The 27,057-nt window shown below is 37.5% G+C and overlaps 1 protein-coding gene across 1 annotated transcript in view; it reads right to left on the bottom strand.

The window, feature by feature from the left end:
* Positions 1-27,057, bottom strand: part of LOC103665240 (inositol 1,4,5-triphosphate receptor associated 2) — an 81,896-nt gene that overhangs the window by 19,290 nt on the left and 35,549 nt on the right. The window contains 13 exon segments of the mRNA XM_040641900.1: positions 900-1,001; positions 1,736-1,887; positions 3,569-3,672; positions 4,633-4,697; positions 4,797-4,856; positions 6,208-6,264; positions 8,747-8,824; positions 12,268-12,318; positions 14,596-14,713; positions 18,256-18,414; positions 19,535-19,613; positions 19,703-19,782; positions 22,330-22,510. Coding sequence (XP_040497834.1) covers positions 900-1,001; positions 1,736-1,887; positions 3,569-3,672; positions 4,633-4,697; positions 4,797-4,856; positions 6,208-6,264; positions 8,747-8,824; positions 12,268-12,318; positions 14,596-14,713; positions 18,256-18,414; positions 19,535-19,613; positions 19,703-19,782; positions 22,330-22,510 — 1,286 coding nt within the window.

The following is a 27,057-nucleotide window of genomic DNA, read 5'->3' as shown; positions in this document are numbered from 1 at the left end:
GATTAGTCTTTGAACTGATTATCTCAATTTAACAAGTACATATTATATACCTGTTATGTGCCCAAAATTGAGTTTTTTAAAAATATAAGTAGTCCCTGACCATTTATTTCATCAATCATCACAATTGCTTTAGAATTGGAGATAAGGAAATGCAATAAAAATCACTATTTGTTGATTAGCATATTCAAAAGAAACTTTAAAAAAAGGAGGGCTTGTCAAAGAGGTTGAAATTAATATTCCAGAGTCTTCAGAGTTTGCTTCTTGCTTTAGTTTAACTTAGGAAGCTGATGGATGTTAGAAAGTTGTCTTGCAGTCAAGAAGTTGAGATAAGTAATGGATAAATTAAAGAAATTTCTTCTTATATGCTTCCTTTATAACAAAACTGTAACTAGCTAAGTTCTCATGTTCTCCCAATTTCTGGGATAATAAAATTGTCAGAATTTCAGGAATAACATTCCTTTGCACAATAATCATTCTACCAAATTAAGAGAATTTTAATAGGTCAAGGAAAAATCCAAGCTTAGACTAGCAATTCTCACAGGATTCAAATAAAATACTTTTTCATTACATCATTTTATTTATTGTCTCTTTAACACATATCACATGTCCTCACTCTCACTTTCCTCCTGACATTCACATACACTTATCCTCACAGTCACACCCTTATCCTAACCCTCATGGTCACACACACTTACCTTTACCCTCACCCTCTCATTCTTACTCTCACCCACATGCACACACTCACGCACATCCCCAGACATACACTCCATACACATCAACAGACCGAGATAGCAGAAGACTATCATAAAGTCTTAGAAATGGTACTGCATATAATAAGTATTACCTGGATTAGGAAAGCAGAAGAAAAACCAGGAAAATCACAAATATAAAACACTTACAGTAAGCTTATTCTCCCACTTTTCTGTCACAGTAATTTCTGGATCAATTATCCACTGTAGAGAGCTATCCAGGAGGGTTTCAACTTCAGAAACTTCTCCGTGCTGAAAAAGTTCCACATGTTCAACTAGGAATTCAGGCGAAGGGCATAGGCTATTATATAAGAAGTAATTTAGACTTAAGGTCTACCATATAGATAATTAAGACACCATACAGAATTCTTTCTCATTTGATGCCGCCCCATGACTTTCCTTTATCCCAGATGTCACCATGTATAAATGCCAACTCTTGTCCGGTGCTCCATATACGCTGAATATATACAGGTAGAATTGTTTTTCAAAACCAAATGTACCCAATTTTATTTCCCTCTCGAATAGTAGGAAACAAGCATTTTCATGGATTTTTTTTCCCACTCATTAAATTAACTACTACCTACTATATGCTAGGCACTGTGAAAGGGACTGGAAATACCAACCTGAATGTGTTCTCTGCTTTCTCTGATCATCTTGTTTCCAGTCAAAAATCAAACTGGAGTAAGAGGTACTAGCTACTAGCCAGAAGGAAACTGTTTAATAGATATCATGTCTTTAGTCCTCTGATACTACAGATTACCCTACAGGAAACATAAGCCCAAACAATTCATATCTAATGATCAACCTGATTGAGGTTGAACTGACTGAGCCAGAACTAGAAAATCAACATCAAAAAGGTTTTAGAAAAATCTTCTCTTTTCATAGTAGGCGTAATTTGGGTCTCGACAAAACAGAGCTCTGCCTGGACTCAGCAAACAAGCTGTCAGTCAGTTATCTGCAGCCGTTCCTAGCCGGTGAATCACCACAGTACATATGTTATACAATTCCAGCTTTGAAAGCATAGCTGTGAATTCTACTCCCTTTTGTTCAAGTTTTCTCAGTAATAACAGCATTTCTTGGTCCATCATCATATGCAGAGATGACAAGTTGATTAAACTGCACTGCCAGTTTCATTGTTCTGAAACCATTATCAAAATGTCCACAACTCTGTCATTCTAATAAAGAACAGTATTTTTATTTTATGAAAATGATGCTCATGGGTCAATATAACTGTCCCCATCGAAGAGTTCTAAGAAGACTTACAAAGTCTTCCTACGTTACCAAACAATGGTTTACATTTTCTCTCTAGGATGGCTTCAACTTAACATTTATTCATTCTTAAGGAAAAGCATTTATCCAATAGATAACATTTACATGTGGGTAATATAAACTGCTATGGTTCTAGCTTTATGAAAACAGGGGAAGGTAATGAAATTCACAGAAAAAAAAAAACTGTTGGGAGAGTGTTCAATAAATCCCACTGATAATAGACTGGTTTCTTTTGTCTCTCTCCCTTCCTTTCATAAAAGACACTCTTGGATGATGTTTACCATAGGATATTACTTATAGTTCTCTCAAAACATCCATCTCCTATCGTATTTTACATATATGACAATACCACATTTAACTTCCTTTTTGTTGTCTATTGGAAAACATTTATAGAGCTCTTATTTCTAGACTCCAATTAGAAGGCAGATTTCCTAATCCATTAATGGGCTAAATCCCAGAGCCAGAACTTTGCCAGCTGCTTAACCCCTGTTTAGAAGTATAGAACTTTACAGGCTGGCATCTTGACATCATTATTATCTCAGAGGACTGCTGTGGCAGATTTGCCACCGTTTCATTCAGTCTGGCAGTTTGGCTTGGTTTCAAAAACACAGTAAGACGATGAGTATTTGAAACAGAATGTCAGGAAAGCACAGCCCTCAGCAGAATGTCCAAGGCTGCCTGAGACAGCTTTAGACGAAGACAGCATATGTTGGCCCTGCATCCTTGGCAGGAGAAATTCAAACAGCATTTGTCCCAAAGACATTTTTCCTCTCCTTTCAAGGTCATATCACAGCTGTCAAGAGGAGGACATTCTGACATATCCATCGTCCACAGACATGGAGAGCCCATCAAAATAGTGAAAAGAAAGCAATTTGCTAATAAAGCATTTCCTAACATAACAAGCACAAAAAAGTGAAAAGAGTATTGGAGGGATCCCCAACATTTCATCCCCTCGAAGACTTTTGATTATTTCCTCCCATGCTGTAAAAAACTAGTTCTACCTAACAAAGATTTAAGTAATAATCCACTTGCATTTTAAAATTAACCAAAAACATGAAAATTCTAATTTCTGTTCAGAATGTAATAATCAATGCCATTACATTGGGTTGCTACAATCACATTTTAGAGCAGAGAATTTCATGTTATTTCCAAGCATCTTTATTTTTGGCAGATACATTTGCTTTGAGGGTTTAGGAAAATACTGAAAAATGGTTCATGGAGCTCTCTTGTTACCTTTTGGACCCCAGGCTGAGAATCAGCACAGGTACTTTCTCCTAAAAAAATATCAAGAATATAAAGATTTCTAAAGTCTGGATTCACTGAACACATGCTTCAACCCTAGTCTTGAGCCTCGCTATGGTTTTCAGCCATAACTTGAAAAAGGCCCATTTTTCCCCCCAGGCTAAGAGACCTTAGACTTAGATTCTAAAAGCAATCAACAGACTCCTCAAAATGTCACAGGCACTCTTCAGCAAGCTTGGGCCTTTACCTAATAGAAAGCTATTGCATATGGTCTTATTGTTTCAAGCTTTCCATTTGGTGATAATTACTTACCTCTGCAGACTGAGCAAGAATGAGTTCACAATGTAAAGATTTTTCTTCTTCACAGATGATTCTATTACACTCTCCACTAATATTCAACTGGATCCCATTTCTTGAGAAAACAAAAGCAATAGTCTAGTCTGGTTAGATGAGACTATGTTATAAGTCAGCAAAATGGGGTTTATCACTAAATACAGTAAGCCCTCATGTGTGCCAAGGATTATATAAGGTACTCAGTAATAGAGAAATAACAGATAGTCTCTGTCCTCCAGGAGCCACAGAGATTAGTGACTGACTCTCTGTGGTTGCAAACAAGTAGGCCATGCTTTCTTCTTTAAGAACTAGAGCCAATACTTAAAAATTAGAAAATTTCACTGAAAATCTAGAGTTCTGGCTTTTCTTTAAAAAATCAGAAGATACAGCTACACTGGCCCCATATATTCTTTTTTAAAAGACTTATTTATTTGCGAGAGAGTGTGAGTGAGTGAGCATGCACAAGCAGGGGGAGGGGCAGAGGGAGAGGGAGAGAATCTCAAGTAGACTCCCTGCTGAGCTAGAACCCATGACCCCAAGATCCTGACCTGATATGAAATCAAGAGTCAGACACCCAACAGACTGAACCACCCAGGTGCCCTGGGCCCATATACTCTTGATTAGGTGGCCTTCATCTGGCTAATTCATTTTTCTCAGTTGTCACTCTCGTAAGTATGTGGACTAACCCCACTGATTTTACTCATTTTTGATATCTGTTTGGCTCCTGTAGCCTCCTGGACTAGCATATTTTGCATATTCAAAAACAAACTATGATAAGATAATGTGTGTTAAGAGGTAAGAACAGCATGCCATGCATGCACTCAAAAGGATGGCTTAATGTCAAGGTAAGAGAAAAGCAAGGGAGAGTCAGAGAAAACTTGAGAAGGAGTTCCACTGGAGAAAAGCAGAGAAAATACCACGTATAAAAGTACAGAAGAAAAGAATGTGGCATGTTCAAAGAATTGTATATAGCTCAGCAGGCCAATAATGTAGGGTGGAGACACATGAGAGAAGGTTGGTGAGAAATTGCTTTACTTACATGATAAGTTCCTGTTGCAAGTGCTGTAACTTATGAGTCAGTGTGTCTTTATCCCCTCGTAAATTCTGGAATCACATACGACATTAGGCTGTATGTGTTACCTTAGCGGGGGATTTACATTTAAATAACCCCACCTTGCAATCTGTGCGATTATTTTGGCATACCTCTATAATGTTTCTATATTCTATGATGGTTGACTTAAGTTCTTCTATACTTAAATCCTTCTGAAAAGTAGAAGAGAGAATAGCAAATAAATGTATGAGCCTACCAAATCATATTTAGTAGACTATCAATCAGAGCCACAGAATTGCAAATGCCCAAGGATTACAAGATCTCCTACCAATATTATTATCCGAAAACGGAGCCAGTCTCTGTTTATGGTTAAAAACACACAAAAAGTATGGGACAGCAAGGCAGCTATACCTAACTTGTGCCGTTATGTTCATATTTGCCTGGTTCAGTGCAATCAAACTCTGAAAGGTAATTCTTAAGTTCAAGTCAAAATTATATTTATTATATTTATAATAATTATTTTATAATAATTTATAATAATATATTATTTATATTTTATTTATATTATATTTATCATGACACATTTATGGAAAAAAATTAGTCTACCTGTAAATGACTAATGAATTATTAAGGCACCCATTTTTATCCAATTCAAGTGCTATCTGTTACAATCTCGGTTTTGTACTGTAAGACCAGAGGGTATAGTCAATGTCTGACCTATAATTTTATCTCATGACTAGCATGGTGTCTGGCAAATGGGAAGTGCTCAATCAATACCTTATGAATGTTGGGCATAAATGCAAAGTGGTGGAAAAACGAGAGTTTGGAGGAGGTGAGCAGCCACCACTACCGTAATGTCACTATATGGAGACGAAGAGCACCCACGATGAACAAAGAAAGTTGGTACAACATTCAGTAACCTCGTCAATGTCCACAATTCATATTCCACTGCTTTGAAACTTTATGACATTCAGAAAAAGAGAAACACTGTTTTTTATTTACTTCCCTGTCTTAGAATGTGCAAGTTTATTAACTTAGACTGTGTCCTTCCTATGTTTTTTAAAGCCACCATAACCAGTATCTCTGTAGCCAGAATCTTGTGTTATCACATAGGCAATGATTACAGACATAAAGAGAATGGTATCTATCTACCTACCTACCTACCTATCAAATCAATCAAACTAGGTAGAAAATAATTGGGGAATACTTTCTTCTTTTTCACTAAAACAAATGACTGCACACTCATTTGTGTTATTATGACTTAAAACTACATCACCATACCTAGCCAGTAACTGGTAAATTGGCACACTATTATTTATTACATAAATGGATGAACACCACCAAAATTTAGAGAGGTTATGTTAAAACTTATCCCAGATAGAGAAGTCAGTATTCTTCACTGAGAAGAACAATTTTGTGAAGTATTATAAAGGAAAGTCTGGTGACAGAATAGTAAGATCAGGTACTTTAATAGGGGTGAAGTTATTCAAATGACCATATCCATTATGATTTATGGAGAGTTAGCAAATCCCATGGGACTTCATGCAAAGGAATAGTACCAACCTTTTGCAAACTTGCATCTTTTTTAAGCAAAGTGTTCTCATATGTATGTAACTGCATCTGAAAAGAGACAAATTTAGGGAAGGCCATTGGGACATTGCTTTGGTAAAAGATAATGCCACAGAATCATTCCAATAGGGAGACATATTTCTCAAACACCTTTAGTGGGCATGTGTTTCTTACTTTATAAACAACTTTCACATCAGCCTCACAACAAGCCGAGAGGCCAGGGTTGTTGCCCTCACTTCACCAGTGACGAAATCAAAGCTCAGCACTATTAGGAGACTTGCCCAATGTCACACACAGTAAGTGTCAGAACTGAGGATAGAATATGAATCTTCAGCTCTAGCCAAGTGCCCTTCCGACTGCTTTACCCTTCATAGAACAAGAGGACCAACTGAGTTTTCATTTTTTTGTGAAAATGAAAGTCTAGATAGGACATGAACACAGAGTCCATGTGAACATATAAAAGACTCTTCCTCTTGGATAACAAGTACTGTAGAAACCCACAGATTATCTAGCAATATAACCTAGACTTGCCAAAATCTGATTAGCTGGATTGCAAGGAAAAAATAAAAGACTCTTCCTCTTTTAAAAACAGTTTAAAATGTTCAAGACGTCTTTTAGCAAAGTAAATATTAGAATATATCAGTTTATTCAAACCAAAAGCAAGCTTGTTGGGAAAGTCTTCTAAATATGACTGATAAATATATATATTAATCGAATTGAAAACCTAGGAAAATAATCAGCATAGTTAGAAGTAGAATCATCATATAATCATGTATATTTGATACCCCTTTATAGTTCTAAAGGTATTTTCACATAATCATCTCATTTGAGTTTCCACCAAGCTTTGGGATTAGGTAGAAAATATAACAGCCATTTAGCAGATGAGATAATTGAGACTTAAAGAGGTTAACTACTTGTTTGAGGTCATACAGCTTTTAAGTAGAGAAGACAGGATTTGAACCCATGTCTTCTGACTCTTTCTACTACTAGTTTATGACAATTGTGTTTTCCAAAAACAGTCATCCCTAGAATGACATTAATTTGAATGTCTAAACTATGAGATACATATATATGTCATAGTATATGCATATGTATCCACACACATATACGGAATGTAGGTATCTGCTAGGAAACTTGAAAACTCCACATAGAACGTGAAATTTAAGTACATTATTTCACACATACAACAAAAAATATTACTCAAAGAAACTATCAGAGATGACAATAAGTATGATACAAATTCCTAAATTTATTAATATTTTTCAGTTTCCTAGTAAGACTGTATGGGATATATAACAAAAATATACACTAAGTATAGACTTTTTAGATACGATATAGTTAAAAATCATTTTTGTGGGCTATCATCCCGTAATTCAATCAAGGATAGATTTTTCCCAGCTCTTGTTTTCTTCATTAAAAATGTATAACAGCTGAAATCTTTGCTGATTAAGGGATTTGTAAAACCAGATACTCTTAAATTAGAAATTGCCACTATAATAAAAAATATAAAAAGTAACAAGTGTTGGCAAGGATGTGGAGGATCTGAGCCCTCATGCATAGCTGGTGGAAATGTAAAATGGTACCAGGAGAGAGTCTGGAAGTTCCTAAAAAGGTCAAACATAGGGTCACCTGGTGGCTCAGTTAAGCTTCCGCTCTTGATTTGGGCTCTGGTCATGGTCTCAGGGTCCTGGGATTGAGCCCTGTGTCTGGCTCCTCATTGAGTGTGGAGCCTGCTTAGGATTCTTTTCCTTTTTCTCTGCCCCTGCCCCCACTCACACGTACACATAATCTCTCTCAAAAAAAATAAAAGTTAGCATGTGACCCAGTAGTTCCACTCCTAAATATATACTTAAGAGAAAATATAGATTGATACAAAACCATATATACAAATGTTCATAGCAGCATTATTCATAATAGTCAAAAAGTAGAAACAGCCCTAATGCTCATCAACCAATGAATGGATAAACAAAATATGGTATATCCATACAATGGAGTACTATTCAATAATAAAAGGAAATAAGGTATTGATACATGCTATAACATGAATGAAGCTTGAAAAACATTATGCTCAGTGAAAGAAACCAATCACGAAGGACCACACAGTGTATATGATTCCATCTTTGTGAAATGTCCAGAATAAGTAAATCTCTATTATAGAGACAAAAAGTCTCTATAGTGGTTGTCTAGGGTTGGTGGGGAATGGGGAGTGACTGCTAAAGAGATTTCTTGGGGATGATAAAATGTTTTAAAATTGGTTTTGGTGATAGTTGCACAATTCTGTGAATATTCACTAAAACCACTGACTTACATACTTTATGTGGATGAATTTAATGGCATGTGTGTTATATATCAGTAAAGCCATTACATTAAAAAATAGAAACTGTGTTTTACACACTGTAATTCAGACATTTTGAGGAACACAAATTTCAAAATTTATTCAAAGGTTATTTTGTCAATGAGTCATATACATCTTCATAAAGTAATACCAGTTTGACAAAGGAAAATATTTCACCAGTATGTGGGAAGTGCTTACTTGGTGCTCTGTTTCAGTTTTAAACAATTCTTCAATCTTCTTTTCCAATGTATATATATCCACAATGTTCTTAGTATTCTGATGTAAAAAAAGACAATATTCTTAGATTTAGACAAAAAAAAAACAAAGCTTTTTTTTTTTTTTTAGGAAGTGGTATTTTCATCATTAACATCACAATCCATTTTAAACTAAGGGACACAACTTTAGACTTTATCCAAAAGTAACATGGTCCTTTTAATGTGACCATCCAGGAATACTCTAGGAAGTCCATTCTTATCTTCCATGGCCCCTTGGCCATGCACTCCCCAATCACATCTTTACCTTCAAACTTGTCATTCCCAGCAAGTGTGACCCCTCCATTATTTTAGTTGTAAATATCTCTCTCTTCAGCCACCACTTCCTCTTTCCAGATTATTTCTTTGAGAGCCAACAAACCTTCAGTCCCCACTGAAGCCTGCATTGATCCTACTACCTTCTCATTAACCTTCCCCCTTCCTGTGAACTCAGTCCCCTCTTTACTCAGCTTAAATTCTTCCATGGTCAATCATTATAACACCTCTCTTCCACTTCCACTCCATTCCCTTCCTTCTCCCTTACCTACTTTTCAGTATTTGCTTAAGTTCAGCTCGCCACCCACTCCATGACAGCACCCTTCCAGATGAACATTGTTAAAGAAAAATACAAATGAACCAACAGGTCACGCATTCAACATAATTTTTTTTTTTTTTACCTAATTTGTTTTTATTTTTATTTATTTTTTAAATTAAGGATTTTTTATTATATTATGTTAGTCACCATACAGTATATCCCCGGTTTCCGATGTAAAGCTCGATGATTCATTAGTTGCGTATAACACCCAGTGCACCATGCAATACGTGCCCTCCTTACTACTCATCACCGGTCTATCCCATTCCCCCACCCCCCTCCCCTCTGAGGCCCTCAGTTTGTTTCTCATAGTCCATAGTCTCTCATGCTTCATTCCCCCTTCTGATTACCCCCCTTTCTTTATCCCTTTCTTCCCCTACCGATCATCCTAGTTCTTATGTTCCATAGATGAGAGAAATCATATGATAGTTGTCTTTCTCTGCTTGACTTATTTCACTTAGCATTATCTCCTCCAGTGCCGTCCATGTTGCAGCAAATGTTGAGAATTCGTTCTTTCTGATAGCTGAGTAATATTCCATTGTATATATGGACCACAACTTCTTAATCCAGTCATCTGTTGAAGGGCATCTCGGCTCCTTCTCAACATAATTTTTAACTTCAATGTTGACTGGTGATCATATCATACAATCCTAGTCCATTCACGTGGCCACTGGCTTAAATCAGGGAACTGCAAATCACAGCAACTTCCCCAACCCACCCCACCCCACCCCCACGGGTCAACTCCAGCTGACCACCTGGTCTGTAAATAAAGTTTTGTCAGAATACAACGGTGCCTGCCTATTTTTTGCATATTGTCTATGGCTGCTTTCATAAAACAGTGGCAGAAGTGAGTGGTTACAACAAAAGCCTTTTAGCCAGGCAAGCCTAAAATATTTACTGTCAGATCCTTTACAAAAAGTTAACCAACTCCTGGCCTATTTCATCTCTCTCTCTCCTGGAACTTCCTCACGGTCAGCTGATGACTTTGCTTTTATCTCACTGAGACATTAGAAACACTCAGAAGAGAACTTCCATATCACCAGAACACATAATAAATACATTTGGATATGCTATAAAGCATTTGCTGATCTAACACCTCTCCACCTCCACTCTTACTGCTTCAGTCAGCCTCCATAAATTTATGTCTGAATGTTACAAGGCCTCGTAATTGGTCTCCCACTTCTTCCCTTGCCCCACTACAGTTGATTTTAAACCTAGCAGCCAGAGTTATCTTGTTAAAATAGAAATTAGATCACATTTCTCCTCTGCTGAAAACTGTCCAATGGCTCCCACTCAGTCAGTGGAAACAGCCAGAGTCCATGCAACGCCTATATGAGACGTGGTAGGTCTGGCTTCCTGAAGCTCTCTGTACTTCTTGTGCTCCTGACCTCTGCTCCAGCCACACTGGCCTCACCGTTCTTCAAAAAAAGCAGGCAGGCTAAGCCTGAGGACTTACATCTTATAGTTTTCTCTGCCTGGAATGCTTCCTTACTGATAAACGCCCTTTCGTTAATGATTAACCTCATAGGGCTACTTTTCCTAACCACTCTAGTTTAAATGGTAGTTTGCTATAATTCTGTTTTCTGCTTTTCTTTCCTCCATAGCACTAATCCCCACCTAACATGCTAGTTCCTCATGGACTTTTCTATGGAAACTTGTATCCTCAACACCTAGAAGAGTGCCTAGCTCACAAAGGTCTCCCAAAGAGTATGTGTTGAATGAATGAATGAATGAATGAATGAACGAACGAAAGAAACTCTCCAAGCTATTATGCTGTTACTTGTCACAGTGCATCGGATTACTACCACTTAAAGGAATCTCAGCTAGTAGTGACATTTACATGCTTTTTCTAATGCAAATCAATAATTGCAATGCTCTCATGAGGAAGGGTTCCACATCTTCCTCCTTCTACCTCAGTTCTAATCCAGTTCTGTGCAATTTTTTGATGCTAGTCAGTCATCTTAAATATGAGGAGAAAAATATCTTACACTGAGAGCTTCACTTAAAACACTAATTTCATGAAAACCTAGCCTTGCTGTTATACAATGTCTAAATCTAATGTAGGATTTCTTGCCAATCTTTTAATTGTTCCTTTCCAACCCACTGTAAGATTTCTTTAAGTCCAGCTGGCCCATACTCCATCACAGACTGTTCATCACAGCTTAATTAATTCCACTGATAAAACTTATAAAAACTCCAAATAAAAAAACTGTACATAAACTTGACATTCAAAAGATACTTAGAGAATTTTCCTCCAAAATAGTAACTTACAAGTAGCTCTGTTACCTGTCGCTTCAACGCTTTAACTCTGTTGCTTAAAAAACTTAAGGCATAGAGTTATTTTTGTAGAGATTTTCCTAATATTTCCTAACAAATATGAAGTACACTATGATTCACCAAATAGCTTTACACTCGTTGTCTTCATTTCCAGAGTAACTGTAGGGAATAGGTATTATTAACCCCAAAAAGATAAATGGTTTTTCCAAAGTCAGACTTTCAGACCCAGTGCCTGGGTCTTAGATTCAAGACTTTTTCCAGCTAGCTCAGTGAAATAATAATAGAAAATTAATAGATAATGTCTACATTTTCCTTCTTGATTTGTATTCTTTTTATATGGGTTAATTTCATTTCATCTTAAATCTGAATTTCTTAAATCCCATTTCTTCCATGGATAATCACAAAGGTAATAATGTACTTCTGTTCAGACACGAAAGTCCTTTTCACTCTTCCACACTGGTCATTTGACAAAGAAACCTAGTCTTTGGTTCACAGGAGCCTGAATATTCACATGATTTCTATTTAATCTGGGGTCAGAACTCACACCTGTATGATTTCCAAATGTTTATCTGTGCCTGTGTTTAACAATTTCAGCATACCTCTTCTTGGAGACTCCGAATTTGAAGAATCAGAGCCCGGTTTTCTGTCTCCTGATTCATTAAGAGAAAAGAATTAAAAAGCATTTAGAAGTTTATGAAAATACCACATATTTACCTCTAAGGCTACTGACATTCTTTCTCTTAACAACTTTAAACATGGTATTGACATATCACTAATGAGCTTAGTCTGAAAATATTCTCAATATGGAGCTAAGCCTCTGGCTTCTAGTTTCTTGGGATTTGTAAGAAATCACTCTTCTCCTTGACTCAATCTGACAGGAAAGGAAAGAGGAAAAACAATAGCTTGGCTTCTTTCTTGCTACGTTCCCACTGTCCACTTATGAAAGGTAGTATGAATCCATCAATTTAAATGGCACCTTGAAATCACAAAAAGTTCTAGCCCTCTACTTGAAGCTGTGGATATTCTCAGATTCAATATTACCAGAACATATGAATATCAAAAACCATTTAATAATTAAGAGCCCCAAATTCAGAACCACAAGAAGAAAAAATATTCTAGGACAAGATAAATGCCAAAATTTTAATAATAAATCTTGTGGATAGGGTAAGGTAAGGATTTTGTGGGATTTTATTTTTTCTTTGTTAATATGCGTTTCATTTTTCTTTTTTTTTTTTTTTTTTGAGAGAGAGCATGCGCACATGCATGTGGTGGGGGAAGGAGGGGAGCAGAGGAGCAGACTGAGAGGGAGAGAGACAATCCTAAGCAGGCTACATGCCCAGTGCAGATCCCAATGCAGGGCTCAATCCCACAACCCTGAGATCATGACCTGAGCTGAAATCAAGAGTCAGAGGCTTAACTGGCTGAGTCACCCAGGCACCCCTGCATTTCCTCATTTTATAGAGTGAACAGGTATTACCTTTATAACATAAAACAAAAGGTGAACCAGCTTAGGTTAAAATGTCATTGGTATAAGGATGAAAGCACCCACACCACGTAATTGGAATCTGAAGACCTGAGTTCAATTGTAGCTCTATGTTTATTAGATAATTGATTTTGAATAATCAAAACATTTCTGGACTTTACTTATAACTGTTATTCTTTTTTAAATTGAAGAATATCAACTTCTGTTTTTACCTTACAGAGTTTCTATGACCATTGAGATAAAGTAGTGAAAATTCTTTTGAAATCATAAAACATGGTAAAATGCAAAAGGTTAGGATTGTATATCTAGGACTCTGTACTTCTAACAATAGCAACTAACACTATTGAGCCCGAGGAGGAAAAAGGACATTGATTGTTTTACATGTATTAACTTATCTAACCCTTCTAGCCCTAGACTAGGTAGTACTGTTATCTTCATTTTATATGTGAGGACACTAAAGGTTAAAGAGGTTACGTGGTTTGCCTAAAGTTACACAGCCGCTGGAGTCGGGACTTGGATGCCAGCAGTCTGACTCCCGAGAGAGCCTACTTGCTGGTTTCTCAACATTTCCTCCACATACAAGTTCCTCCGTGGTCCCAAACTTAGTCTTTCCTGTACTGCATTTAGAGACTGGCAGAGTCTCCTGACACTCCATGAGTCTAGTCCCCACATTTTGCAACTGAGGCAAGAGCTAAGCTAATCTGTGTTGGTCATGAGAGTGACACAGGCCTGGAGCTCAAGTCTCCCGACGGCTTAGAGATCTGAAAGTGAATCAGTCTGAATGACTTTCATCTGACCCCACCGTTGTTAGCAATGCTAGAACACTGCTGGAACAGATCACGATTCGGAAGATTATTACTAAAGCTCTAGATAATAGTTTGACATTCTCAATTTAAAAATGACTACTTTTTTGTCAGTTGAGGTAAAGCTTAGTCTAAATAATGTTTTGCTCTAAGTATTTCAAGCCTGTGTTTATTTAGTGTAAGGACTGCTGTATAGGGCTTCTTAGTAATCTGTAAGGACTAAAATAATGGATTTTTTTTAAACCTGAGAAAAAGATGAAAATTTGATAAAGTTTTTTTTGTTTTTTTGTTGTTGTTGTTTTGGTTTTTTTTTGGTTTGTCGTTGTTGTTGTTGTTGTTGTTTTAGAAAATTCAACTGGTTTTTAGGATCAGGTATTTATGAATTCACTTATCAACTTCAGGAAGCATTCCAGAGAGCTTCTAGATCTTCACAAACCATTGTGAATATGACTGAGTAATCTGTAAAGAGTTTTAAACTTGGCTGAAAAGAAAAACAGTTTATCCTATTTGCCTTTACTATTCTAAGGTATTACCAATTCATTTATCAGCCTACTGACTTCTGATTTTTGCCTCCAAATAAACCCTCTTGGATTTCAGTTATGTAAACTATACGCCAATTTCGAAGTACTTGGATGACTTACTAATTGTCTGTTCTGGGCTACAATCATGGTCTTCTGCTCTTCAGAAGCATTCATACTAATTTTCAGTTCCTCCAGTTCTTCTTTTAACAGATTTGTTCCCATAATAGCTTGGTGGGCACTGTGGGGGTGGGGGGAAAAAGGCAATGAGCAAAACCTCAAATATAACCGTCAAAGATACAAAGTAAGGCCAAGGACTATTTTTGGACCCTAGCTGAAAACCACTCAAGGCTTCAACCAGATGCCAACAATAGTAAAAATATACCCGTGATCTTTCACAGTCCTTAGAAAAGGAAGAGATGATTTGGGGGGAGTTTGGTGGGGGAAGAGAGATAGAAGGAAACAAACATATTCTTGAAGATAAAGATTAGAGTCTCCCTTTGAAATTCATCGTTGGCTGAATCACATGGTCCTTTCCTTCCACTAAGATATAATATTTAGTTAATGCAATTCTACAAATATTTATTGAATAATACCACGTTCCAGGTGTCACACCCTGCAAAGAGGCCTATGATGGTGAGCAAGAGACACAGTCCTTGCCCTTATAGAGGTTACATACTAGTGAAGGAGATGACAACTAAATAAATCCTTACAAATAGTGTCTATGTGTTTTGCTCTAGAAGTTTATTACAGTGTTGTTTACAATACCAAACAACCTAAATGTCCAACAACAACCTATTAAATGAACTATGGTAATCCATATCATGGAATTGTTTATTTGTATGGCCACTGGGATTATAAACTGTTTTCTGAGCAGGGTCTCAAAGAAGGTACAATTTTTTTCCTTACTAAGGAATTACATTGATCATCCGGCAAGTTGTTCACGGAGCCCCAGCTCTGTAGCAGGCATTATGCTACGGCCTGAAGAAGACAAAAGCGAATCCACTCGTGAGCACTCTACCCTCCTGGAGTTTGTAGACCAGAAGGGTAAACAGACAAGCATAATACAGAGTGATAAGAACCAAGGTTAGAGTGAACCCAAGTTCTGTAGACACTGTGTAAAAGGCTGACAGCTCAGACAATGGGAGGGTGGGAAGGAGGGTGGAGAGAGAACTGGGGGCTGCAAGCAATCAGATACTGTTGGAGCCTAGAGTGGAAAATGGGCGTAGAAATGAGCAACAGAAACCCCATCAGGAAGCACTCAGCAAATTGAATTTCATCCTGAAGTTGATGGGGATCAATGGAAGTATTTAAAGCGGGGGCATGATGTGGTCAGACTGGCACTTAGGGAGAGCATTCCTGCCCGTGTGGCATGAGTTTTGGAAAGGCAGGGAGACTAATCAGGAGGCTGCTGTAGTGATCCAGGTGGAAGATGATGTTTAGTTGAACTAAAAAGTAGGTATAGGAAGAGAAAGAAGTAAATCCATTTGAGGGATATAACGGAGGTAAAATTAGCAGGACTTGCTATTTGATTTAGAAGTGAAGGCAGAGCAAGACAAAGACGACAAAGGTTTCCGGCTGGCAGACCAGGGGAAGGGTGGAGAGGATGAGAGAGCTATTCTACAGCAGCCACGGAGGTCCTAGGGTAACCAGGATGAGCAACACGTGGCTCCTCCTGTCCACACAGTCACCGTAAATATGGAAGGCAAAGGACGGGACAACCACACAGTATCAAAAATAGGCTGTGAGCAAAAAAACGAAGCAGAGGCTCTTCCTGAAAGGATCAGGGGGAGGAAAAGGATACAAAGGCTTAATTTTGTAGACACTGACCTTCTGGCTGCCCACCCAAATTTTGTAGGTTTTCTGTCCATTCTTTGAGTTACCCAATCCTTTTCTAGTACATTTCTTTACTGCTTAAGCTTACTAGAGTCAGCTTCTAGTGCTTGCGACCAAAAATCCTCCCTGGCACCTTCATCCAAGGCATAGATTTTTTTTTTTTTAAGATTTTATTTCTTTGAGAGAGAGAGTGAGAGAGCATGAGTGGGGAGTGGGGGGGTAGGGCAGAGGGAGAGGGAGAAACAGGCTCCCTGCTCATCAGGCGCTCAGTCCCAGGACCCTGAGATCATGACCTAAGCTGAAGGCAGATACTAAACCAACTGTGCCACCCAGGCGCCCCCAAGGCATAGATTTTTAAGAGAAACTCTGAATTATTATATTTCAAATAAATAATAAATAAACCTATTATGGAATGGAGAGAGCTGAAGGTAAGCAGCTCCTTTTATTTATTTTATAGATTGGCTTTGAAGGCTGGACTGGCTGGCCAAAAATTATGAGGGAAAAAAATCCATGGTCAGAATGCTTTACTGTCTTTTCAAGTTAACCTAGAACTTTTCTGTTCAAAATTTTAGCACCTACAACATCTGTAACTGCAGACTTTGTGAGAACCTTGTTCCCTTTTTCCCCTAAAGTTCAGACATCTCCTCGCAACCCATTTTACCAGTACTTGATACTATGTGATATGTCCCTTAGGTCCTTTATCCCTTTCTACCTTAAGCTGAAGTCACAACTTTTCTTATCATCTGTCATCCTTATCATGTACTCTGCAAGCGCATTTTAAACCTGGCTTATCAATGAATCTCTCATAATATAGTTGGCCCTCGAACATGGGCGTTACGTGCGCCAACCCTCCTAAAATATCTATGTGTAATCTTTGACTCCCTAAAAACTTAACTACTAATAGCCTACTGTTGACCGGAAACCTTACCAATAACATAAATAGTTGATAAACACATATTTTCTACATTATATCTATTATATACTGTATTCTTGCAATAAAGTAAGCTAGAGAAAATATTAAGAAAATCATAAGAAAGAAAAAATACATTTACAGTACTGCATTTACTGAAGACAATTCCTGTATAAGTGGACCCATGCAGATCAAATCTGTGTTATTCAAGGGTCACCTGTCCTTAGCATTGGAATTTGCATAGAGTAAAAGTTCAACTGAACCACAGAATGCTTTGGATAGATCCACACTTGGTCAATAGACAACACTGCTTTGAATGACAAAGAATATTGTTGCCAGAAAAGAACTGACAAACACTGCTGGCGGAAATCTAAAATAGCACAGCTGCTTTGGAGACAGTCCGGCAGTTCTCCAAGATTCGAACTATCAGTCACTACTCAGCAATTTCACTTGTAGGTATATCCCTAGGAGAGTTAAAAGCCTATGTTCACGCGCAAACTCGTACACAAATGTTCATAGCAGCAGTATTGGTCATAGTCAACAAGTGAATATACCCCAAGTATCCATTCTCTGAAGAACAGATAAACAAAATGGGTATGTCCAAACAAGGGAATATTATTCATTCACAAAAAGGAATGAAGTAGTTGCATATATGCTACATGGAACCTTGACAACATTATGCTAAGTGAAACAAACCAGACACAGAGGTCACATATTGTAGGATTCCATTTATGTGAAATGGCCAGAACCGGTAAATCCATAGAGATGGAAAGTAGATTAGTGGTTTTCAGGGGCTGAGGGGAAGGGAAATGGGGAGCGACTGCTAACAACTATGGGTTTCCTTTTTGGAGTGATGAATTGGATCATGGTAATTAGCTGCACAACCTTGCAAATATACTAAAAAACACTGAACTGTACGCTTTAAAAGGGCCGATTTTTATGCTGTGTGAATGATAGCCCAATTTTAAAAAGATTATTTTTTTAAAGGAAAAAAGAAGAGAAAGCTGTAAGCACATGCACCCTTCTCTATGGTTCACCTTTTTATCTGATGGCGCAAATCCGTACAATCCTCTGATAACTGGCAGTTAGCTTCTTCCAAGGTTTCTAATGCCAATTTAAACTTATTATTTTCCTCCTCCAATTTCTGCTTGTTAAAATGCAGGTCTGCTACATAGGTAATCAAATCAGACACCTCTCTGTGGGTGAAAGAATGAATGAGAATCATCTTCAACATCTCCAATCCCTCCCAATCAAAATAAGGCCTAATCACTGCGGGATTTTCTACTTTATGCCTTTCCCTCCTCGTTAAGTGTAGTTCATTTATACAATAAATATTGATTCAAGCATTGTTACAGCAGCAGAGATTTTCCAAAATTGCCCAATATTCAGCATCTGCCAGCTGTGAAGTCAGCTGCCACAGCTTTTGTTAATTCTTGTGCACTTCGCCTCTAACATTGGCCTCCGCCTACAAGGAAGAGTTTCCATTTCTGCAGGGGTTATGAAACATTCTGAAATAAATTGACACATCATTACTCTTTCATCCAAGGGATCTTGGCAGGTTTTAATAGGCCCTTAACTAGGAAACGATTCCTAGAGACTTATGTTTGTAGTCTGTGGCTCACAGTTTAGTATTCATCTTTCCTAATATTTTCTACAGCGCGTTAATGTCTGTGTCACCCTCGACCCTGACATTAGATCACAGACCCTTTGAGAGTCTAGATGGCATGTTTCATGGCGTCCCAGGCCTTCTCTTCCTCTTTGCCATCTTATCCCAGTGCTTAGCGCAGCTTGGGTACATGGTTCCTACCACCCCTTTTTGCACGGGCAAACCTAACGTGGCAAGGAGACAATAAGGGAGAGACAGAATTGCCTCTCCTTGATATCTAAAATCACATACATCTAGTGGAGAACAGCTTTTGTCATTTATATCTATAAGTACCTATTAAAGAGGTGCTTTGAAAACAATCACCCAAAGAGTTTAGTCATAATTCTACCTGAAATGGGACTTGTTTTCCATAGAAAGCACATGAAGTTAATGTAGGAGAAGGGTTTTATTAGTGAGAAAATGTTAATTTAGATAATACTAGTCTTATATAAATCATGTGTCTAGTGAAATTTGTTCTAATGCAATTGGGAGAGAATAGTCAAGAATTAAATAAAAGATTGGTTAGACACACACAGACAGACAGACAGACACACACACACACACACACACACAAGCTAAGTGGCTTTACCATAAGTAAAACACATAGACCTATGAAATAAATGAGAAAAATAAGAGGTACTTGAGAAAGCATTACAAGTAAGAATGCTTACAAGACTCCTTTAGACATATCTCCACCCAAAGCCTCGAAGCTCCATGACGTAGATTCTGTTTTATCTGTGGTCATCTTAACTGAAACACATACAAGAGTGTTTTATGAAAAATCCATTTCTCCAAACCACAAGAAAGTGGCAGAACAACAGGAAGAAACACATACATACTTGCTCTATGTGATTTTATGCTGCCCTGTTCAAAAGCAGAATCATCAATCCTGCCACTTGATCCACCACTCAATCTTTCCCTGCAACCAAAAAAACCCAAAACCAATGAGCTACGATTCTTTGCCAGTGCCATTACAGATGTGATCTGTAATTTTTCTAATCAGGTATTTCTTTCTGAATTTTAAAACTATCTATTTATTCAGGAACTATTTGGAGTTCGACATTGTGCTTAGGTAGGGTAATAGAAAAGAAACTTAAGGCATTACCTCTATCTTGCATAAACTTTTAATCTAACCTGAAAAGGAAAGTGTGCATGCATGAGTAGGCAGGGATTGATGTGCAGCCGCTGTGATGGGGACGTGAGGTCTCAAGGGATTAGGACGTCAACATAGTCTAGACATTTGCAGGAATAACAAGTGGGATTTTAAAAACTGGGAAGGAAAAGGCATGAACAACTAATACTTCAGGACACATTTATGGTGCTATCATTTTTCCTTTTTCACGGAAAACCAAGTTGAACCCAGACAATTGTACTTTGAGCATTTACTCCTGAAATTTGGGGAAAGCTGTGGATAGTCCACTGTCCAGTACACAAATACCACCTTTCACTCTCAAACATAGTAAAGTTTCAACCATTTCCTTTTTAAGAGTCTGTATATTATGATTTAAGTTTTACTTAATCTTTCTAAATCCCAAATACTTAGACTATCTCTCTGGAACCACTACGAAATTCTCTACATCTGTCCTAACATCTCATTGTATTTCAGTGTGAGATGTCGGTCAGAATAATTCAGGCACCACTTTACTATTGATAGCTACATACCTATCACCATTCGAGTTTCTGTTCTTCTATTTTGTGTTTATACCTCCCATATTTTTTACTTCTGCTATAAAAATTGGAGGTTTTTTCTTTTGCTCTCACACCATTTTATAATGGATTAACACTTTCATTATACAAATCTAAGTATTTCAGAATAATGGGAAAAGGCATAAGAAAAGAACAGAAAGTTGAAACCATCATGGAAAGATAATCATTTTGGAACATATTCTTCCCAACTTTCTTTATGCATATTTTTTCTTGATAAATATGGGTTTATAATACACATATATATTTATGGCCTTATTTGAAATAAATATATATGAACATTTCTCTTGTCAAATGTTTATCTAATTATAATTCTGAGTGACTATTTAGGATTCTAGTGGAAGTATTATAATTTATCAATCTGACCCTTTATTTTAACATTTGTAAGTTGCGTATATTTATCACTATCATAAACACATATATTAGGGTACATGATCGGTTATTTTTCTTGAGTTACATGACTAGCCCAAATACATCACATAATTTTTAAGCATTTGATACATATTCTTAAATTGTTCTTGAAAAAACTATGCCAACTTGTACTACCACCAACAATGTATAAAAGGAGCCTTATTTCTCCACCTGCCCTGACAACATGGGGTAGAGTTATTCTTTTAAAACTTTGCTAAACCGATGGGTAAAACTAACATGTTGTCTTCATTTGTATTTCTTTAATTACTAGTAAAATTAGATATTTTTAGGTGTTTATGTTGTTTTCATGACTAACTTGTTCTTGGCAAACAACATTTTGGTCATCTTTTCTTGAGTCATCTACATGAAATCTAGCAAGTTTTGTCACTTTTCAGGCTTGCAGTGTTATTTAAGAAAATTCCTAGTAAATATAAGCTGATAGCTGGATATCAGTGGCTGATTAAAAGCCAGAGAAATTAGGCTTCCTGTGAAAGAAGGTAAAATTTCTCGAGGTTCCACCAGGGACAGCTGATATCATGCATACTCTTCTCCTTCTTCATCTCTTTTTTTCAGTTCCACTGCTTTTTTCCTTTTCCCTTTAGCTTCCTTTTATCCTAGGTTTTCAAATTATATTCACTGCCTAATTGTCCCCACTGACCTCTAACGGGCACCCACTCTGAGTTTAAATGCATTTGGAGATTTGCCGGTCATTATCAATAATTTGCTTGACTCCTATGTCAGCTCAATTCTTTGTGAAAACATAATAATAATGTGCTGCCCCAATCATGATAAATGGATGTTATTAGGATTAACATAATTGATACAATACATTCTCAAAGTATGCTCATCACGCCCATGCACACACATACACTCACAGCATCACTATCGCTTGGAGATATGTTAGAAATGAAAATTATCAGGCTTCACCCCAGACCTGCCGAATCATGGTTGGGGGCGACAATCAGGTATGATAAATAGTTCAGGTGAGTCCAGTGCATGCTAAAGCGTGAGGAGCACTGGATTATAGTACTTCCAACAACACAAAAAAACAGTGATTAGCATTAATTGTAATCAGTTGTTAAAACAGAACTTGGACATGCATCCTGCTGGGACTTGCGATTACCATTTTTTTAGATTTATTTGAGAGAGCGCGCGCGCGCATAAGTACGCACACGTGGGTGTGGGAACAGGGGGGAGGGCAAAGGGAGAAAGGGAGGGAGTCTCAAGCAGACTCTGCACTGAGTGCAGAGCCAGACACAGGACTCGTTCTCATGACCCTGAGATCAGGACCTGAGCCAAAACCAAGAGTCAGACTCAACCGACTGTGCCACCCAGGCGCCCCAATGATTACCGTTTGTTTCTACAGCAAGCCATCCATTCTTTCATGACGGCACAAAGAATTTCCAGGTCCACATGCAGGTCTCTCTTTTCAGGCTCAAGTATGTTCCATACCTCCTCAAGTTCACTGTCTTCAGAATTTTGACTACTTGCTTGTCTCAGGTAATCTGTTATTTTGTCAACTCCGACTGAACCTTAGGAAGAAGGCAAATTAATTTTGAAAAATGTATTAAGATTATGTTTTAAAAGTGAAGAGTGAAGTGCTCAATTCTTTCAGGATTCTTGGGCCCTGGAAACATACCATATAACCTTCACAGGCCTGTTGAGTTGGCATGGTAGAGTGGCAAGAGCACTGGCCTTGAGCTGAAGTCAAACGGACCTAGTGTCAAATCTTGGCTCTGGAATGTGCCAGGTGTGTAGATTTGGGAACATTTCTTAATCTCTTTAAGCCTCAGTGTCCTTATCTGTGAGAGGGGATGATAAAACCTACCATACACAGTTGTTGTGAGGTTTAAATATGCAGGATATATATAATCAATAAGCACTTGTGAAAGTAATCAAAAGGCCACCTGGTTTTTATCTCCCATTCTTTCCTTAAAAAGCATTCAGGGTATACCAACAGCATCTTTTACAGAACTAGAATAATCCTAAAACATGTATGGAACCACAAACAACCCCAAATAGCCAAAACAATCTTGAAAAAGAAGAACAAAGCTGAAGGCATCACAATCCTAGATTTCAAGTTATATTACAAAGCTGTAGTAATCAAAACAGTATGGTACTGGCACAGAAACAGACACATAGGTCAATAAAACAGACCACAGAGCCCAGAAATAAACCCATGCTTATGTGGTCAATTAATCTCTGACACAGGAGGCAAGAATATATAATGGAGAAAACAGTCTCTTCAAAAAGTGTTGCTGGGAAAACTGGACAGCTACATGAAAGAGAATGAAACTAGATCACTTTCTTACACCACAAACAAAAATAAACTCAAAATGGATTAAGGGTCAAATTAGTGAAATATAACACCATAAAACTTGTAGGACATCTGGGGAAGATGGGAGAGTAGGAGGATCCTAAACTCACCTCCTCCCATGGATACACCTAGATAACACCCACATCGACATAAACAATCCAGAAAATAACCCAAACACTGGCAGAACAGACTCTCCACAGCTAAATGGAGAAAAAAGGCCACATCAAAAAGGTAGGAAGGGTAGAGACATGACTGGGAACAAAACTGACTCATGAGATTGTCCACAGGAGGGAGGGGCACCACAGGCACAGAGAAGAGAAAGAAGCACACCCCACACCAGGCATCCCAGGCATGGGGGATCCCCACTGGGAAGATGAATCCCCCTAACATTTGGCTTTGAAAACCAGAGGGGCTTTAACTTTGCAAGTTCTTAAAATCAGTGGGGTTTAACAAGAAAGAAGCAGGCATAAGAAAGAAAGAGAAAGAAAGAAAAGAAAAGAAATGAGAAAGAAAACAGTTACATATGAAGGAAACCCCATAAGGCTTTCAGCTGATGTTTGAGCAGAAACTCTGCAGGCCAGAGGAGAGTGGCATGATATATATTCAAAGTGCTGGGGGACAAAAAAAAGTGCAACCAAGAATACTCTATCCAGCAAGGCTATCATTCAGAAAAGAAGGAGAGATAATGAGTTTCCCAAACAAAATTTAAAGAAATTCATGACCAATAACTAGCCTTACAATAAATGTTGACTGGGATTCTATAAGTAGAAAGACGAGCAGGAGTTAAGAACAAAAGCATCACAATTAAGTATATTTATAAAAATCAGTCAAGGAATTCACAAAATAAAGGATGAAACTATATAGCAAAAATACGGGTGGCAGAGGAGTAAAAACTTAGTGCTTTAAGACTGGGTTCAAACTTAAATGGCCATCAACTTAACATAATGTGCTATATGTATAAGATGTTATATAAAACTTAATGGTAATCACAAATCAAAAACCTGTAACAGATATGCAAAAAATAAAAAGAAAGGAACCAAGCATATAACCAAAGAAAACCAGTATGGAAAGAACCCAAATGTCCATCGACTTATGATGGACACACACATGTACATACACACACACACACACACACACACACACACATGGAATTCCACACAATGGAATATTATTCAGTCATCCAAAAGAATGAAATCTTGCTATTTGCAATGACATGGATGGAGCTAGAGTATATTGTGCTAAGTGAAATAAGCCAGAGAAAGACAAATAAAATATGATTTCACTCATACATGGAATTTAAGAAACAAAACAGATGAACAAAGGGGAAGGGGAAAAAAGGGGAAGCAAACCATAAAAGACTTAAATATATAGAACTGAGGATTGATGGAGGAAAAGGAGGTAAATAGATGATGGGTATTAAGGAAGGCACTTGTTGTGTTTGAGCACTGGGTGCTGTATGTAAGTGATGAATCAATAAATTCTACTCCTGAAACCAATATTATATTACATGTTAACTAGAATTAAAATAAAAATTTGAAAAAAAAAATCACACAAAAAAGATTAAAAATCCCCAAAAGCCCAAAATAAAACAAATGAAAACAAATGTTAACCTCTTCCAGAGACACCCGCTCAGATACACCCATAAATAAAATTTGACCACTATCTGGGCATCCCTTATTCCAATCAAGTGACACATAAAATTAACCATCACACTTTATTGTAGCCATTAAGAAAACATTAAAAGCAGCCAATATTTTGGGGACTCATGTGCTTTCTATATCTAAGAAGAAGAAATGCCCCTTCATAGAATTCTTAAGGATATGTAGAAGGTAGGCTATGGGAGTGACCTTGAAAAGCTTACCAAACACTTCTTATCAGAAGCATAAAGATTTATGTAGATTAAGATTTGTATAGATTAAGATAAATAGGCAAATACTTCTGGAATGTCACAAGAACCAAATATAAAACCCAATACTCAAAGCTTCCACTTAGATTAATTTATGTCCTTTCCATCCCGATGTACATGTCTTTGAAGCACAAATTTTGATTCCTAAGATTCTCTCCTATGCTGCAAATCATAGCGCATGTCCTATGGGGGAAAAAAAGACTGTATGATATGGGAGGAAAAAAAGAAAGAAAGCCAGCAAACCATGAAAGAAGAGAACAAGAGAAGAAAGGAACAAAGAACTACAAAAACAACTATAAAACAAACAACAAAATGGCAACAAGAACATACTTATCAATTACTTTGAATGTAAATGGACTAAATGTTCCAGTCAAAAAACTAGGGTGACAGAATGGATAAACAAGCAAGAACTATTGATATGCTGCCTGCAAGAGACTCATTTCAGACCTAAAGACACAAGCAGATTGAAGGTGAAGGGATGGAAAAGCATTTGTCATGCATATGGAAGTGAAAAGAAAGCTAGGGTAGTAATACTATGTCAGACAAAATGGACTTTAAACCAAAGACTTAACAAGAGAGAAAGAAGGATACTACTGATAAAGGGAGCAATACAAAAAGATATACTCCACTTACATCAATGGATAGATCATCTAGACAGAACATCAACGGAACAGTGGCTTTGAATGACACATTGGACCAGATGGACCTAACAGATATATTCAGAACATTCCATTGAGGGGCGCCTGGGTGGCTCAGTTGGTTAAGCATCTGCCTTCAGCTCAGGTCATGATCTCAGGGTCCTGGGATCAAGACCCATGTTGGGCTTCCCCCTCAGTGGGGAGTCTGCTCTCCATCTCCCTCTCTACACTGTTAGTACTCTCTCTCTTTAAAAAAAAAAAGAGAGAGAGAGAGAGAAAACACTCCATCCTAAAACAGAAGAATTCATATTCTTCTCAAGTGCACAGGAAACGTTTTCCAGAATAGAACACATGTTAGGCCACAAAACAGGTCTCAACAAATTAAAAAAGACAAGTCATACCATGCATCTTTTCAGACCACAGCACTATGAAACTAGAAATCAAGCACAAGAAAAAAAATCTGACAAGGACACAAATTAAAAAGGTTAAATAACATGGTACTAAACGATGAGTGGGTCAACCAAGAAATTAAAGATAAAATAAAAAAATACATGGAGACAACTTAAATTGGAACCACGATGACCCCACATCTTTGGAATGTAGCAAAAGCTTTTCTAACAGGGACGATTATAGAAGTACAGGCCTAACTCAAGGAGCAAGAAAAATCTCAAATAAAAACCTAGCTATACATATAAAGGACATAGAAGGGGGAAAAAAAAAAACAAAACCCCAAAACCAGTAGAAAAAGGAAATAATAAAGATTAGAACAGAAATAAACAAAACAGAAACTAAAATAACAATATATGAGACCAATGAAACCAGGATCTGGTTCTGTGAAAAGATCAGCAAAATTAATAAATCTTTAGCCAGGCTCATGAGGAAAAAAGGGAAGGGGAAGAGAAAGGGGAAGGGGAAGGGAAAGGGGAAGGGAAAGGGAAGTCCAGAATCACTGAGTTGAGGGCACGTGTAGAGAGAAGTCTCCCAGGATTGGTCAGCAGTGCCTGTGGGTACAAGAGAGTCCCGGTCTGTACTGAAGACACTGGCTCGAGGTCTGGCCTGAACAGCACGGCTCCGTAAGTATTCAGGTATGTTATGGCATTTAGCTCTGGATTGTATTCTCGACTTATTGCCTGTTTTACCACTCTTTCCATTCTTTCCCTATCCTCAGCAGTTTTTTTCCCCCAAAAAAAATTCTCTTTTAATTCCTTGTCCTCATGT

The sequence above is a fragment of the Ursus maritimus genome, unplaced genomic scaffold (assembly GCF_017311325.1).
Source record: "Ursus maritimus isolate PB19 unplaced genomic scaffold, ASM1731132v1 scaffold_26, whole genome shotgun sequence".
NCBI lineage: Eukaryota > Metazoa > Chordata > Mammalia > Carnivora > Ursidae > Ursus > Ursus maritimus.
This window is presented reverse-complemented; position numbering and strand designations above follow the sequence as displayed.